The sequence below is a fragment of the Sardina pilchardus genome, chromosome 8, assembly GCF_963854185.1.
Source record: "Sardina pilchardus chromosome 8, fSarPil1.1, whole genome shotgun sequence".
In the NCBI taxonomy this organism is placed as follows: domain Eukaryota; kingdom Metazoa; phylum Chordata; class Actinopteri; order Clupeiformes; family Clupeidae; genus Sardina; species Sardina pilchardus.
The window spans coordinates 10,627,134-10,640,538 of record NC_085001.1 but is presented as its reverse complement, the minus strand read 5'-3'; the positions used below and the strand labels follow the sequence as shown (position 1 = coordinate 10,640,538).

The 13,405-nt window shown below is 44.4% G+C and overlaps 1 protein-coding gene across 1 annotated transcript in view; it reads right to left on the bottom strand.

Moving 5' to 3' along the window:
- si:ch211-158d24.2 (multiple epidermal growth factor-like domains protein 9) overlaps positions 1-13,405 on the bottom strand; it is a 45,362-nt gene that overhangs the window by 11,676 nt on the left and 20,281 nt on the right. The window contains exons 4-5 of the mRNA XM_062543979.1: positions 9,676-9,825; positions 541-810 (exon numbers count right to left, since the gene is read on the bottom strand). Coding sequence (XP_062399963.1) covers positions 541-810; positions 9,676-9,825 — 420 coding nt within the window. The remainder of the gene's footprint in view (positions 1-540; positions 811-9,675; positions 9,826-13,405) is intronic.

Below are 13,405 nucleotides of genomic sequence, written 5' to 3'. Positions count from 1 at the left end.
ATTACTGTGCAGACCCCACTGAGGACCACTGGTTTAGAGCATTGAGTTGAGGATTTGACCGAATGCATCCTGAAACCTAGAATCACACAGTACAGCGCTCATGTAATCTTTCAGGGAAAAGTCTGAATATAGTACATTCATGCGGCTGGGAAGTGGGAAGGTTCCCACATCTAAATTCCACTTCCAAAGTGCGAGCGTTCTATGTTGAGCGACATCAAAACATTCTCATGTGAGCTCTCCCAAAGCCCCAACTTCAAACTGGGAAGTTCACAGTTCAGGTGTGACATGCACCACCCCCTCCCTCCCACTTCCCAGTTGCTCACGAACGCACCAGTAGCTCCACCCATGATGTCACAATATCTAGACTGAGGTCAACGACCTATAAATAAATTGGCACTAATGCTGACTAATTTCAGCTGTAAATAAATTTGCTGATAAGGATGTTTTGTGGCTGAATCAGCACTGACAATGTTATGTTGGTTGTCCAGCAACAATCGTCATAGTGTGCATCATAGTCATAGTGTGCATCGTCACCCTTACCCCTGAGAGTGCAGTTGTGTGTGCGGGCATTGCCATCGTAGCCGGGGGCACAGAGTTCGCAGTGCTGCCCAGCTGTGTTGTTGGCACAGCTCAGGCAGTGTCCAGTGTCAGGGTGGCAAAGGCGTGGCGCGGAGCGGGCATCAGCATTTCCGTTGCACTCGCAGCGAACGCAAACCCCTCCCGAGCGGTAGTAGCCATCGCGGCAGACGTCACAGGTGCTGCCGCCAAATCCGGCCTTACACTTGTCGCACACCGTCTGCCCAGCAGAGTCTGAAGGAACACACACACACACACACACACACACACAGCAACATTTACTCAAAACAACATCAATGAATATGCAGCAAATATGTTTGCAGACACTTCAATTAATCACTAAACGTTGTGTCATGTTGGAACTCTGAGAGGGAAAAACTCATAAGACAGCATTTTCACATCCACCATGCAACTACACTGCAAGCAAGAGGTGGACAAATCACACACTTCTGAGCATAGCCACTAGATGGCGCTGCACTAATGTGATATTTCATTTCACTGTCAACGAGCGCACCTTTAGCACAAAGGCGTTAAATTGTCTCAGCCTGGCAGACAGGTTTAAAAGTATAGGACACCTGGGCATACACTTTATTAGAGCATACCAGAATAACAGCGTTGTTCTAGAACTGAGGCTCAGAGTGCTTAGAGTTGGGAATAGGGAAAGGCTGAGCTCTGGGCTGATGGAATAAAGTGCTGTTACACAATCATTCATTAGTGTGTTACACATACTTATGCTGGAGTCAACAGTTTAAACATGGGTTATGTAATAAAAAAAAGTATTATCACACACTTTTATTAGACCAGGACTGTGCTCACCACTAAGACCGGACATTGTGCCATGGAATCTTTCCTGAAGGCATACTGTCTGCCTTAGTGGACAGAGTCCGCTTTATTACATAGAGTTGAGCTATCATGTAGTAGACCTTAAGCTTCCTAAATTGTCTATTACGTAATTGGATCAAACCGATTGACTTTATTCCATATTACTGGGACAATATGACAAAAGTCCTCTTCTCATTAAACCATGTTACAACAAATGCAAATACCAATCTCTTTCCAGGTGTAACTTTCGTCTACTTGAAACACAAACAAAATGTTCAAACGAACACACCTGGTTGAGTTTTCATCAACAAGCTAGCTTTAAACAAAACCAGCAAAGAACAACAGTCGCAAACGCATCACTGCAGGGCCTCTAAACTGAGCTTGAAGCGGTCTCTGAGGACGCCTTTAAGTGGCCGCTCTGCCTAACCCCGAACCCTGACCTTTGACCTCAGCCTGAACTGGTTTAAAATGCACTGATGGAATTTGGTTAACACGGTCAATGGTACACACTGGGCTGCTCTCAGAAGCACATTAGGCAGGGGGAGTGGACGGGGGCAGGGGGAGGTTAAAATCTATATTATCTATCTGTTCTACTGGCCTACAGCCTTACTACAGATAGGACTAAGCCCTGGAGGCCTGTGACTTTAATAAGAGGAACAGTAAACTGCATTTGTTTTGACCTGATTGGCTTGTTGTGGCCTAAATCATAGATCAGACAGTTTTCATTTGGGGTGACATGGCTTAAAAGTATCTTCACTGGTTAATTCAAGGTATCTGTCATACTTTTACCAACTCTGTGGACAGTCATTTAAATGGCAGGCAAAGTGTCAAGTCTATCAACAAGCAAAGTTCTCGTGTCTGAATTACAGAGCTTTCGTGTGTGGCATGTGTGCGCATTCAGCTGACTTATGTTTAAGTGATTAAAGTCTTGCCCATAGTGTTCAGTTAGCTAATTGATTTGGCTTAGTTATTAAAATAGCTTGAATTAGACTTAAGACTTTGCACTCTGGCCATCATTCAAGTTAGGGCCCTGTCTCTCTGCTATTTATCATCTTTCTGTAACTACTTTCAATCCACCACTCTGCGCACCTCCACCAGGACATACCTGTGCACTTAACACAGGTGATCTCACCAATTAGCTGTTCTATTCCTGGCTGAGGAGTTGCGCTAATTAGAATCAGCTGGTTTAAGTGAATGGTTGGCACAGATATGTGGTAGGACTTTTACTTTCTGAAGCTGGACTTTTCCACCTCTGAACTTCACCCTAAAGAAACTCAAACTCAAGAGTTTAAGGAATATGCATTGCATTTTGCATAGCTTTTTGTATTAGTTATTAACAGGTTGATAACCACTTAACAAGGCAACTAAACTTTGGACAAGAGTATCCCAGCAGTTCCCAAGCCAAATACACTAAATGCTGTTGCATGGTTTCAGGGTAAATTATGGAAAATTACAGTTTATTTTAAAGGCAAATTAGGATGGGTTTCTGCGTGCGCACTGATCTGAGTGTTATCCAATTGCATTAAAGTGGTGCGAGGCATGAATCATGATCTAAAAACTCAGTGAGAGCAGCAGCCTATTGCTATTCACGTCTGTGCCCTAAAGAAAGCTTTGCTGCATTAAACTGCCCTAGTCTAAGAAGCTAAATGTGCCACTGTCATTGTCATCCTGTCTCTGCGCGTAGAAGTACTCCCTAGCTAAGTCAGGCACTAGCAATCTAGGCCACTCTCATTCGTACGCATTCATATCTGAGCTCTTGTACTGAAACGTCTAGTTTTACATTAATGCTCGGTCAATGTGCAGTGCATTAATTAAATGCAGTGCTTACCATTAATAAAACATTCAGCGCTTCGGCGCTTACTGTTACTTAGTGGTTGTTAGACGTTGAATAATGTTAGCCTGGGTATTATGGATGGAAAGAGCAAAACTTACACAAACCATAAAGTGTCATAATAATAAGTATGGTTTGTTAAATACATGAGTTCATGTTTTTTTCCATACTCAAGCAATGAATCAGTTGATGTCATTGTAGTAGGGATACCGAATATGCAGAATATTGGCCTACCATCAGTATCGTCTGATATTTGCCTTGTTGACTGGATCAGCATATTGGCAAATTTACCAATGGCAGTGGCTAATGTCTATAAGTTATAGTTTATAAGCTTACAGTATAAGTATGTTTATAAGATAGAGTGTATAAGCGTCAGTTCTGCCCTCGCTAAATGTTAAGCTATGTGCAGCCTGGCACATTCAGCGACAGTGCTTAAAAAAAAAAGGCTAAAACACTTCTGTCCGTGGTAACTTGGTTCATTTTCTTTCTTTCCATAATGATATTTGCTTCCTTAACAATAAAGGGTATTTTTAACAGCAAAAACAAAGTAAACAAACAAATATAAATAATCGGTATAGTCACTGGTTACCGGCAAATCATCTGCATCTGTATCGCTGTAAGCTCTGCCTAGTGCCACCAGGGGTGTTCCTCTCTATCTTCAAGAAGCTCTTAAAGACCCAACTCTTCTGAGAGTACCTGTTCTCTTAGCACATCTAACAACCAAACACAACTGACATGCACTTCCCACGCACTTATAACGCACCTCCCATGCACCTCCTGTCTCACCTCCTTCTATTTCCTTCTACCTCCTTCACCTTTGACTAGCGCACTCATCCTCTGGTACTAGTACCTAAGGTCTCCTTTAAAATGTAGCTTGAGTGTTCATTCTCATTTTCTAAATCGCTTTGGATAACAGCGTTTGCTAATGAACACATGTAATGCAAATGTGGTAGAAGCCCAGAATTGTGTGCATTGTGTATTGTATTGTAGTGTAGTGCAGTGTAGGGAATTAGCTACTGTAACATGGATTTGAATTTCGGAATTCAATTCATCGGAAGACAATATAATCATAGTTTTAAGTTATTTAATTATCTTTATTATTATTAATTAATATATCATATACGGATTTTATTCATCCTTGTTGCTCTTCAAATATATTTTTTGGCTAATTCTTTGGCTGTGTCACTTATGAAACAGTCAGCGCTAAATACCATAACAGCAGTAGCATACGAGGCCGGGGCAGCAGTCTCTATCGGATCAGTGACCATACAGGCTGGGATACCTGATGACTGAGCGGCAGGGCCTCCCCTTTGGAATGGACCTGATGGACCTGACAGAGACACGGCCCCAGTCGGGCCACGCCTGCCCAGCTGTTGTTCCCAAAACAGCCCCACAAAATCAAGCTCACATATGAAAGGGGGAGCGTTGCTTTGCTCCGAATAGGAATATGGGGGTCGTAAACAGGTGTGTGTGCGAGTGTGTGTGAGTGTGTGTTTGTATACTGTATGTGTGTGTGTGTGTGTGTGTGTGTGTGTGTGTGTGTGTATGTGTGTGCGTGTGTGCGTGTGTGTATACGTGTCTATACTGTACGTGTGTGTGTGTGTGTGTGTGTGTGTGTGTGTGTGTGTGTGTGTGTGTGTGCATGCATGCATGAGTGTTCCTGGGCAAATGAAACTGAGGGCAGTGGAGAGCTGAGCGCCCCGGGGTTCATTTCACAAGTCACGGAGGCGGAAGAATGTGCTCAAGTCTCAAGAGATGAGTTTAAGTGTTCACAAACACACACACACACACACACATACACACACACACACACACGCACGCTTAGAAGAGATCTAAAATATTTATGCCTGGGATAGAGACCATGGAGTGCAGAATGACTGCTCTTACACACACACACATACACACACACACACACACACACACACACACACACACACACACACACTCAAACACAGAGCGACTGACCTGCATTGAGAGATAACAGACATTAATCCGGCCTCTAAAATGACTGCTGCATGGCAGAGCAGACAGCATAAACACACTCACTGTTTATTCTATTTTTTCCGCCAAGATGTGCATGTTGAATGTTAGTGTTCAACACATGGCTTCCATTGCACAATCTCAGCGCATCTCTGCTGCAGGTCATCGGCAGCATCTCCCTCCCTCTCCCTGCCTATCACACCTTCATCGTCAGGCATCTGTCAAAAGATGCCTTTCATCACATGTTCGCGATAAACATCTTCAGGGTCAGTCAGTTGTGGAAGCACGGCTACTTGACTGTATTGTGGCTAACGCGACTGTACGCACTTGGATTCCTGCCGTGAGGTTTTTGCTTTTTCGAACTGGAAGCTGTTCTTTAGGATGGGATTAAAAGGATGTGTAGGGTAATCGTGCTGGGCTCCAGGTGTAAGCAATAACACCATCACAGGCCAGGGGTCTGATAGGACTAGCAGGGAGTGTGGGAGGGGGCAGAGGGGGCGGGGGGAGGGGGGGGTCGTCCTCTGGGGCATTCAGAAGCCCTGGACGCTGGGCGGATGCTGTTGCCATAGCTACCGTGCTCTCAAACAGAAAAAGAGATTCCCTGACGGCTCTGAAGTCCTGCTCCCTCTTTGTCAACATCTTCAGTCTAACCTTTGAAGAAAGGCTCCATTACATGTTATTTTCTTATTGTTTACTTTGGGCAGATTATTCTCCACACATTCTCTCAGTAATCAACAGTGCATATGGTCTGTGAAAATAACATGGCTGCTATGACTTGCCAAAATACTCACAAAAATAAAAATGAAAAGAACTGCCAGAAAAACATACCCCACTAACATCTCTCCAAATCAAACTACCATCTCCCCTGCCTGTCCACCATAGCTCCACAAAAAGGCAAAGCATCTGTTCATGGTTTTTGAAGGAAGGCAACGTGATCTGATTGATCTGATTTTGAGAACGATACAAAGTTAACAGTCAATCAGAACCCATCACATTTTAGCCATCACATTCATTAACACGAGGAGAGACCTTCCTCATCGCTGGTCAGTGTGGACATTTTTATCGTTATGGCTATATTTATCGTTATTGTTATTGTTATCGTTATCGTTATCGTTATCGTTATCGTTATCGTTATCGTTATCGTTATCGCTATCGTTATCGTTCTTGGTGTGAATGCTACGGTGGCCCTGAAGTGCAAAACACAACACAAATAAGACAACACAACACAAATAAGACAACACAACACAAAAAGAGAAAACACAACACAAAAAGAGACAACACAACACAAAAAGAGAAAACACGGCCCCGAAGTGCACAACACAACGGCAAATCACACAACACAACACAAAAAGAGACAACACAACACAAAAAGAGACAACACAACACAAAAAGAGAAAACACAACGGCAAATCACACAACACAACACAAAAAGAGAAAACACAACGGCAAATCACACAACACAACACAAAAAGAGACAACACAACACAAATAAGACAACACAACACAATTAGAGAAACCTCGGCCCCGAAGTGCACAACACAACGGCAAATCACACAACACAATTAAGAGACAACACGGAATACCTTCGGGCCACATGAATCGTCGCTGGGACACGTACAGGCCTACAGCCCGCAGAAAATAGCATGCTGGGTCTTCACATGTCCATAAGAACCCACAGTAATGGAATATCCACGTTGTTTTATTCATAATATGTTTGGTGTATAATCCAACTCATACAAAAGCAACAAGTTCGAAACAAATCATCAGAAATCAGGAAGTAAAACAGCTTGTAACTCTGTCACCGTTCTAGATACCGTCATATACCATATATGGTAATTTTTGTGAATTCCCCTAGTTACCGTGGTAGCTACCACACATCAGAACGATGGCTTTGCCCCACATGTCTTTCTGCGACGAGATATTCAAAACCGGAGGAGATTGGGCAAGAGAGCTGTCAATCAGGCTCCCCAAAAATCTCCAGAATGTTAGCTTTATTTTGACACCAATATTATGCTTCTACTCAAAGGGGTTCTTGTGTAAGAGTTTTATTGTCAGTAGCCTATGCACCATTAAATCTTCGAATTATTTCAGCCTGCATGTCTCTTTAAATCTTTTAATGAATGTTACGAGGACTTTACTAGGGTTTATAAAGTAAAGTCGCATATCACTGAAATCGTCTACCCCTTGGCTTCAACATTATCCGGTTTTCAATAACGAGGCATGTGGCTGACTAGTGCTGTCGTCATTCAAAGCTAGGGAGCCTGTTTGACAGCTCTCTTGCCCGATCTCCTCCGGTTTTGAATATCTCGTCGCAGAAAGACATGTGGGGCAAAGCCATCGCTCTGATGTGTGGTAGCTACCACGGTAACTAGGGGATCTCACAAAAATTACCATATATGGTATATGACGGTATCTAGAACGGTGACAGAGTTACAAGCTGTTTTACTTCCTGATTTCTGATGATTTGTTTCGAACTTGTTGCTTTTGTATGAGTTGGATTATAGGCCTACACCAAACATATTATGAATAAAACACAACGTGGATATTCCATTACTGTGGGTTCTTATGGACATGTGAAGACCCAGCATGCTATTTTCTGCGGGCTGTAGGCCTGTACGTGTCCCAGCGACGATTCATGTGGCCCGAAGGTATTCCGTGTTGTCTCTTAATTGTGTTGTGTTGTCTCTTTTTGTGTTGTGTTGTGTGATTTGCCGTTGTGTTGTGCACTTCGGGGCCGAGGTTTCTCTAATTGTGTTGTGTTGTCTTATTTGTGTTGTGTTGTCTCTTTTTGTGTTGTGTTGTGTGATTTGCCGTTGTGTTTTCTCTTTTTGTGTTGTGTTGTGTGATTTGCCGTTGTGTTTTCTCTTTTTGTGTTGTGTTGTCTCTTTTTGTGTTGTGTTGTCTCTTTTTGTGTTGTGTTGTGTGATTTGCCGTTGTGTTGTGCACTTCGGGGCCGTGTTTTCTCTTTTTGTGTTGTGTTGTCTCTTTTTGTGTTGTGTTTTCTCTTTTTGTGTTGTGTTGTCTTATTTGTGTTGTGTTGTCTTATTTGTGTTGTGTTTTGCACTTCAGGGCCACCGTAGAATGCCCCTTAACTCTACTCCAGCATTCCATCTCAGTAGGAGCATCCTCAGCCCTGATGTGTAGACGTGCAGTGGTACAGAGCAACACACACTCTGGTACCCAAAGGCTGCCTGGTCCTTGGCATCAAACTGTAGTACGGGCTCGTGAGAATCTAGGGTCACAGCTGTTTCCGTGGGTAGTCGCCGCGACGCAGATAAGCTCCTGAGGACACCTCAGTCAACACATGGGCGGGCGGGCAGGGCATACACACACACACACACACACACACACACACACACTCACACACACACACACACACACACACACACACACACACACACACACACACACACACACACACACACACACACACACACACACACACACAGGGCACACAGACTGGACAGGACCGCCTCAGCCACACTTCTGCCCATAACCGCTGTTGCTGGGCAGCTACAAGCAACGGCAGATAGAGAGGGAATACAGATGCTCATACACACACACACACACACACACACACACACACACACACACACACACACACACACACACATACACACACACAAACACACACAAACACACACACACACACACACACAAACACGGACGCGCATGTGCACACACACGCCCACACCCACACACACACATTCCTTCTCAGCCCATGCATGCTGTTTGTTTGGGCAACCCTTAAGTATTAGACCGCAGCAATGTGTCGATGGAGAGCATGTGTAAAAGTCCTGGTTCAGAATGCTTAGATGTGCCTCCCTCAAGGATCCTAATTCACAGTGGGAGGCAGGCTGAGCATAGGGAGGTGTCTGTGTCTGTGTCTGTGTCTCTGTTTCTCTGCTTTCAATTCATATTTGATTATCATATGTTGTCATGTTGTAATTCCACTAAAATGGAGGGAGATTTAGAAAAACTGAATCCCTGTCCATGACATGGCAGCTTCCAGAAGAAGTGAGCAGGGCAGGCAGGTGTGCTTCATCCCCTCACACAAACACTCTAACACACACACACACACACACACACACACACACACACACACACACACACACACACACACACACACACACACACACACACACACACACACACACACACACACACACACACTGATACCACTCACCGACATGGCAGCTTCCAGAAGAGGTGAGGTTGGAGCAGGGGCAGGGATAGCAGGCGTGCCTCAGCTCCTCACACACACACACACACACACACAAACACACACACACACACACTGACACCACTCACCGACATGGCAGCTTCCAGAAGAGGTGAGGTTGGAGCAGGGGCAGGGATAGCAGGCGTGCCTCAGCTCCTCACACACACACACACACACACACACACACACACACACACACACACACACACACAAACACACACACACACACACTGAAACCACTCACCGACATGGCAGGTTCCAGAAGAGGTGAGGTTGGAGCAGGGGCAGGGATAGCAGGCGTGCCTCAGCCCCTCCCCGGGACGCCGGTAGAAGCCAGGCACACATTCCTCACAGTTCTGGCCCTGGGTGTTCCCCTGGCAGTCCAGACAGCCACCTGAAACACACACACACACACACACACACACACACACACACACACACAGAGAGAGACACACCCACACATGAGGATAAGGCACGGCTATCTTCAGCAACACAGTGAATGTCACCTTCAGAGTCATCGGTAGAGTTGTAGTGTGTGTCTGTCATGACAGCAGGTGTACGATCCTCTGCCTCTCTGTGCAGCGTGACTGCACTTCAAAAGCAATCGAAATCTGGCTCAACGCGCTGACACATTTAAGTTCCTCGTAGAAAGATGGCATGTGGCAGTGCGATGACGTAACACAGATCCCATGCCCTCTGCAAGAGTGCGTGCAGGGCTCGGGCTGTTGTCTAATGGACTATTGTCCCCATTTCCTTAAGATTACAGCTTTACTGAAAGGAGGTCACTAATGACTGTGTGCGTATAGATGCATGACAACATTCAGAGGCTTCTTCCTTAAATACTATAGCTATTGTTGTGGTCCAAAGCAACTGGCAGTACTATGTCACTTAAAGTATATTCATATATGTAATATAATATACTGTATGTACATGTATATGTAACATTATAGGCAATATGAGCATTTTGTTGTCTTTGTACTTGTATTCTGCACAATGACAATAAAGTTTAATCTAATCAAATCGTATCTAATCTAATCTGTGAATATAAGTGATGTTAGTACATTACATTAGCAGTTCATCCAGAGTTGGACTATAAATGAGGGCAAACCTCATGGCAATCACAAATCTTTCCCAAGGTGGCTGGGAAAGTGCCACCTGTGATACTGTGTGAAGAATGGGCCTCAGCCCAGGTGCATATTCAAAGAACCACAGAGAGTGTGTGAGACATGATATTTACAGGGTGGACTGTGAACTGTGTGTGTGTGGGGGTGTGTGTGTGTGGGTGGGGGGTTAAACCCCTAATTCATTACTACAGACACACAGGAAGGCTCTTTTTTGTTTTTCTTTCTTTCGCTTTTTCTTTTTTTGCGGAGTTTGGTGAAATCTGGAAGTGATAAATCCCGGCTGTGCTCGGGGCGCCTTGTCCCGGGAAAAAGGTTACCCAACAACCATCTGGACAGAGATCCCACAGAGGGGCAGATGGGCTCAGGGTTACCCTCCTCGAACTCACTCACACACACACACATATGCACACACACACACACATGCACACACACACACACACACACACACACACACACACACACACACACACACACACACACACACACACACACACACACACACACACACACACACACACACACACACACACACACACACACATGCACATACACACATACATGCACACACTCACGCACATACACACATACATGCACACACCACACACTCACAGTTGAGTTAACATATAACATACCAAGTCAAACACATGCATGCATACATGCACACAAAAATAGACATCAAATTAACATACAACCCACCCACTCATACACACACACACACACACACACACAGACACACACAACACACAAAATTACATATATGCACATACAGTACAAAAACACACACTTGAATTAACATATACACACATTCAACCACAGATGAATTAACACATACTTGAATTACACACACAAAGACACTTCAACTGACTCTCTCTTGAATGCACATTTGCATACATGCAAACACATACACATACTCAAATACAAAGCAAAAGCCAGAGCCACACGCAAATGGGTTGTTGGGTAACCTTTTCTAGGATTTGTTAAAGGACGCGTACTGACAACTTCGAAAATCCAAAGACAAACACAAATACACATGGCAAAATACCATTTCATACAGTAAAGCAAAGCTTTTAGACACCTCCACATTCAGAAGCACATTTTCACATTCACATACATTCTTCATTATTGATTTTATTTTAGATAAAATAATAATTATTATTATCATTGAACTATGAATAGACCTCTCCAAAGCCGTAAGAGGTCCAGTCCAGTTGATAGATCAATAGACCAAAGTCAGTCAAGCGCAAAACAAAATAGGTCTGCACTCCCAAAGACAGTAAGTGCGGATGATAGATTGGCGATGCGGTGCGGAGCCCAGTCTGACCTCTGTGAGCGCGATGATGACACAGCTCAGACTGCCGCTGACCTCACTCACGGCCGACTCCTGACTCACGGGTACACGAAGTCGATCCGCACGGACGAAAGCAGCACAGCGCCGTGCCAGCGCTGCAACTGTAATCTGACCTCAGTGCTGCTGCTGGTTCAACCCTGACTACCGGCACAACTGCAGCCATAGCTTTAGGTTGAGGTTGAGGTTGAGGTTGAGGTTGAGGTTGAGGTTTAGGTTGAGGTTGAGAGGGAGGAGATAGTGGCGAGCATGGTGTATAGCATGGGTGACACAGACTGACCTGAGTGTACCGTAGTTATGGTTATGGTCATGGTTAAGGTTATGGCGAAGGGATTTTGAAGAAGCTTTTGTCCAAAAAGAGTTGGTTCTCTGGCAGTGTTTAATACATCTGTCATGTTTTGTCATACCTCCACAATACCGTTACCCTCTACATTCCTATAGGACAGTCTTATGGTATTCCTATAGTATGTCCCATAGACATGTCTATGGCATGTCCTAAAACAATATGATTCCTATAATATCTATAGGACTTTATATGCTTCCTTTGATAGTCTGTTACAAAATACTAAAAGATTCCTAATAGTTAATACTAAAAGATAGTTCTTTTGTCATAAGGGTATGCTCAGAATGTTCAACGAACCACTCAATCAAAGATCCTTGATTACTAACCGCTCCACTTTAACCCTCTCTGACTCAATTGTCCACTACAGTGATCATCAGCCATTTTGTAGTGCTGTTTGAATCATCAACTGCAAATTTAAGCTGCAATTATATTTTTCACTATATGTTGCGGTATTTGTGCTGCAAATTTGACTAAAAGTTCAGATCAAGGGGGGAAATGTGGGTGGTGCGTGTGATGGGTGTGATGGGTTACCTTCCTCTAACAAACACACACAGACATACAGACACACACACACATGCACACATTCATGCATACACTCACACACAGTTCAGTTAACGTATAACACATGGAGACAATCACACATGCATACAGTACATGCACACCAAAACAGACTTCAAGTTAACATACACCGCACTCACACATGTATGCGTGTATGTGGGTAGTGGTTGTGATGGGTGGTTGTGTTGTTTGTTTTTTGGCCTAGACTGGCTTGACTAATCTGTAATCTGATGCCACAGCATGCAGCTCAAACCTGTCTGTCTCCCTGTAGGTGCTGCTGGCACTGCAGCTCACACCTGTCTGTCTCCCTGTAGGTGCTGCTGGCACTGCCGCCGTAGACAGGTGAGGGTGAAGGTGTGGAGGACACATGGCTGGCTGATTAGAATGGCACAGATGGACCCAACTCGGTGACTGTAATGTTACCCTATGGTCAGCGGTTTCAACCTGCCTGTCTTTGAGTGTCTGCACTGTGGGTATAGATCGAAGGTGAGCGTCTACGCTGTTGGCATGAATCAGGGATGAAGGGATGTGTGTGTGTGTATGTGTGTGTGTGTGTGTGTCAATGTACTGCTGTGAATCTGCCAGTCTGTTCGTCTGCAGTGTG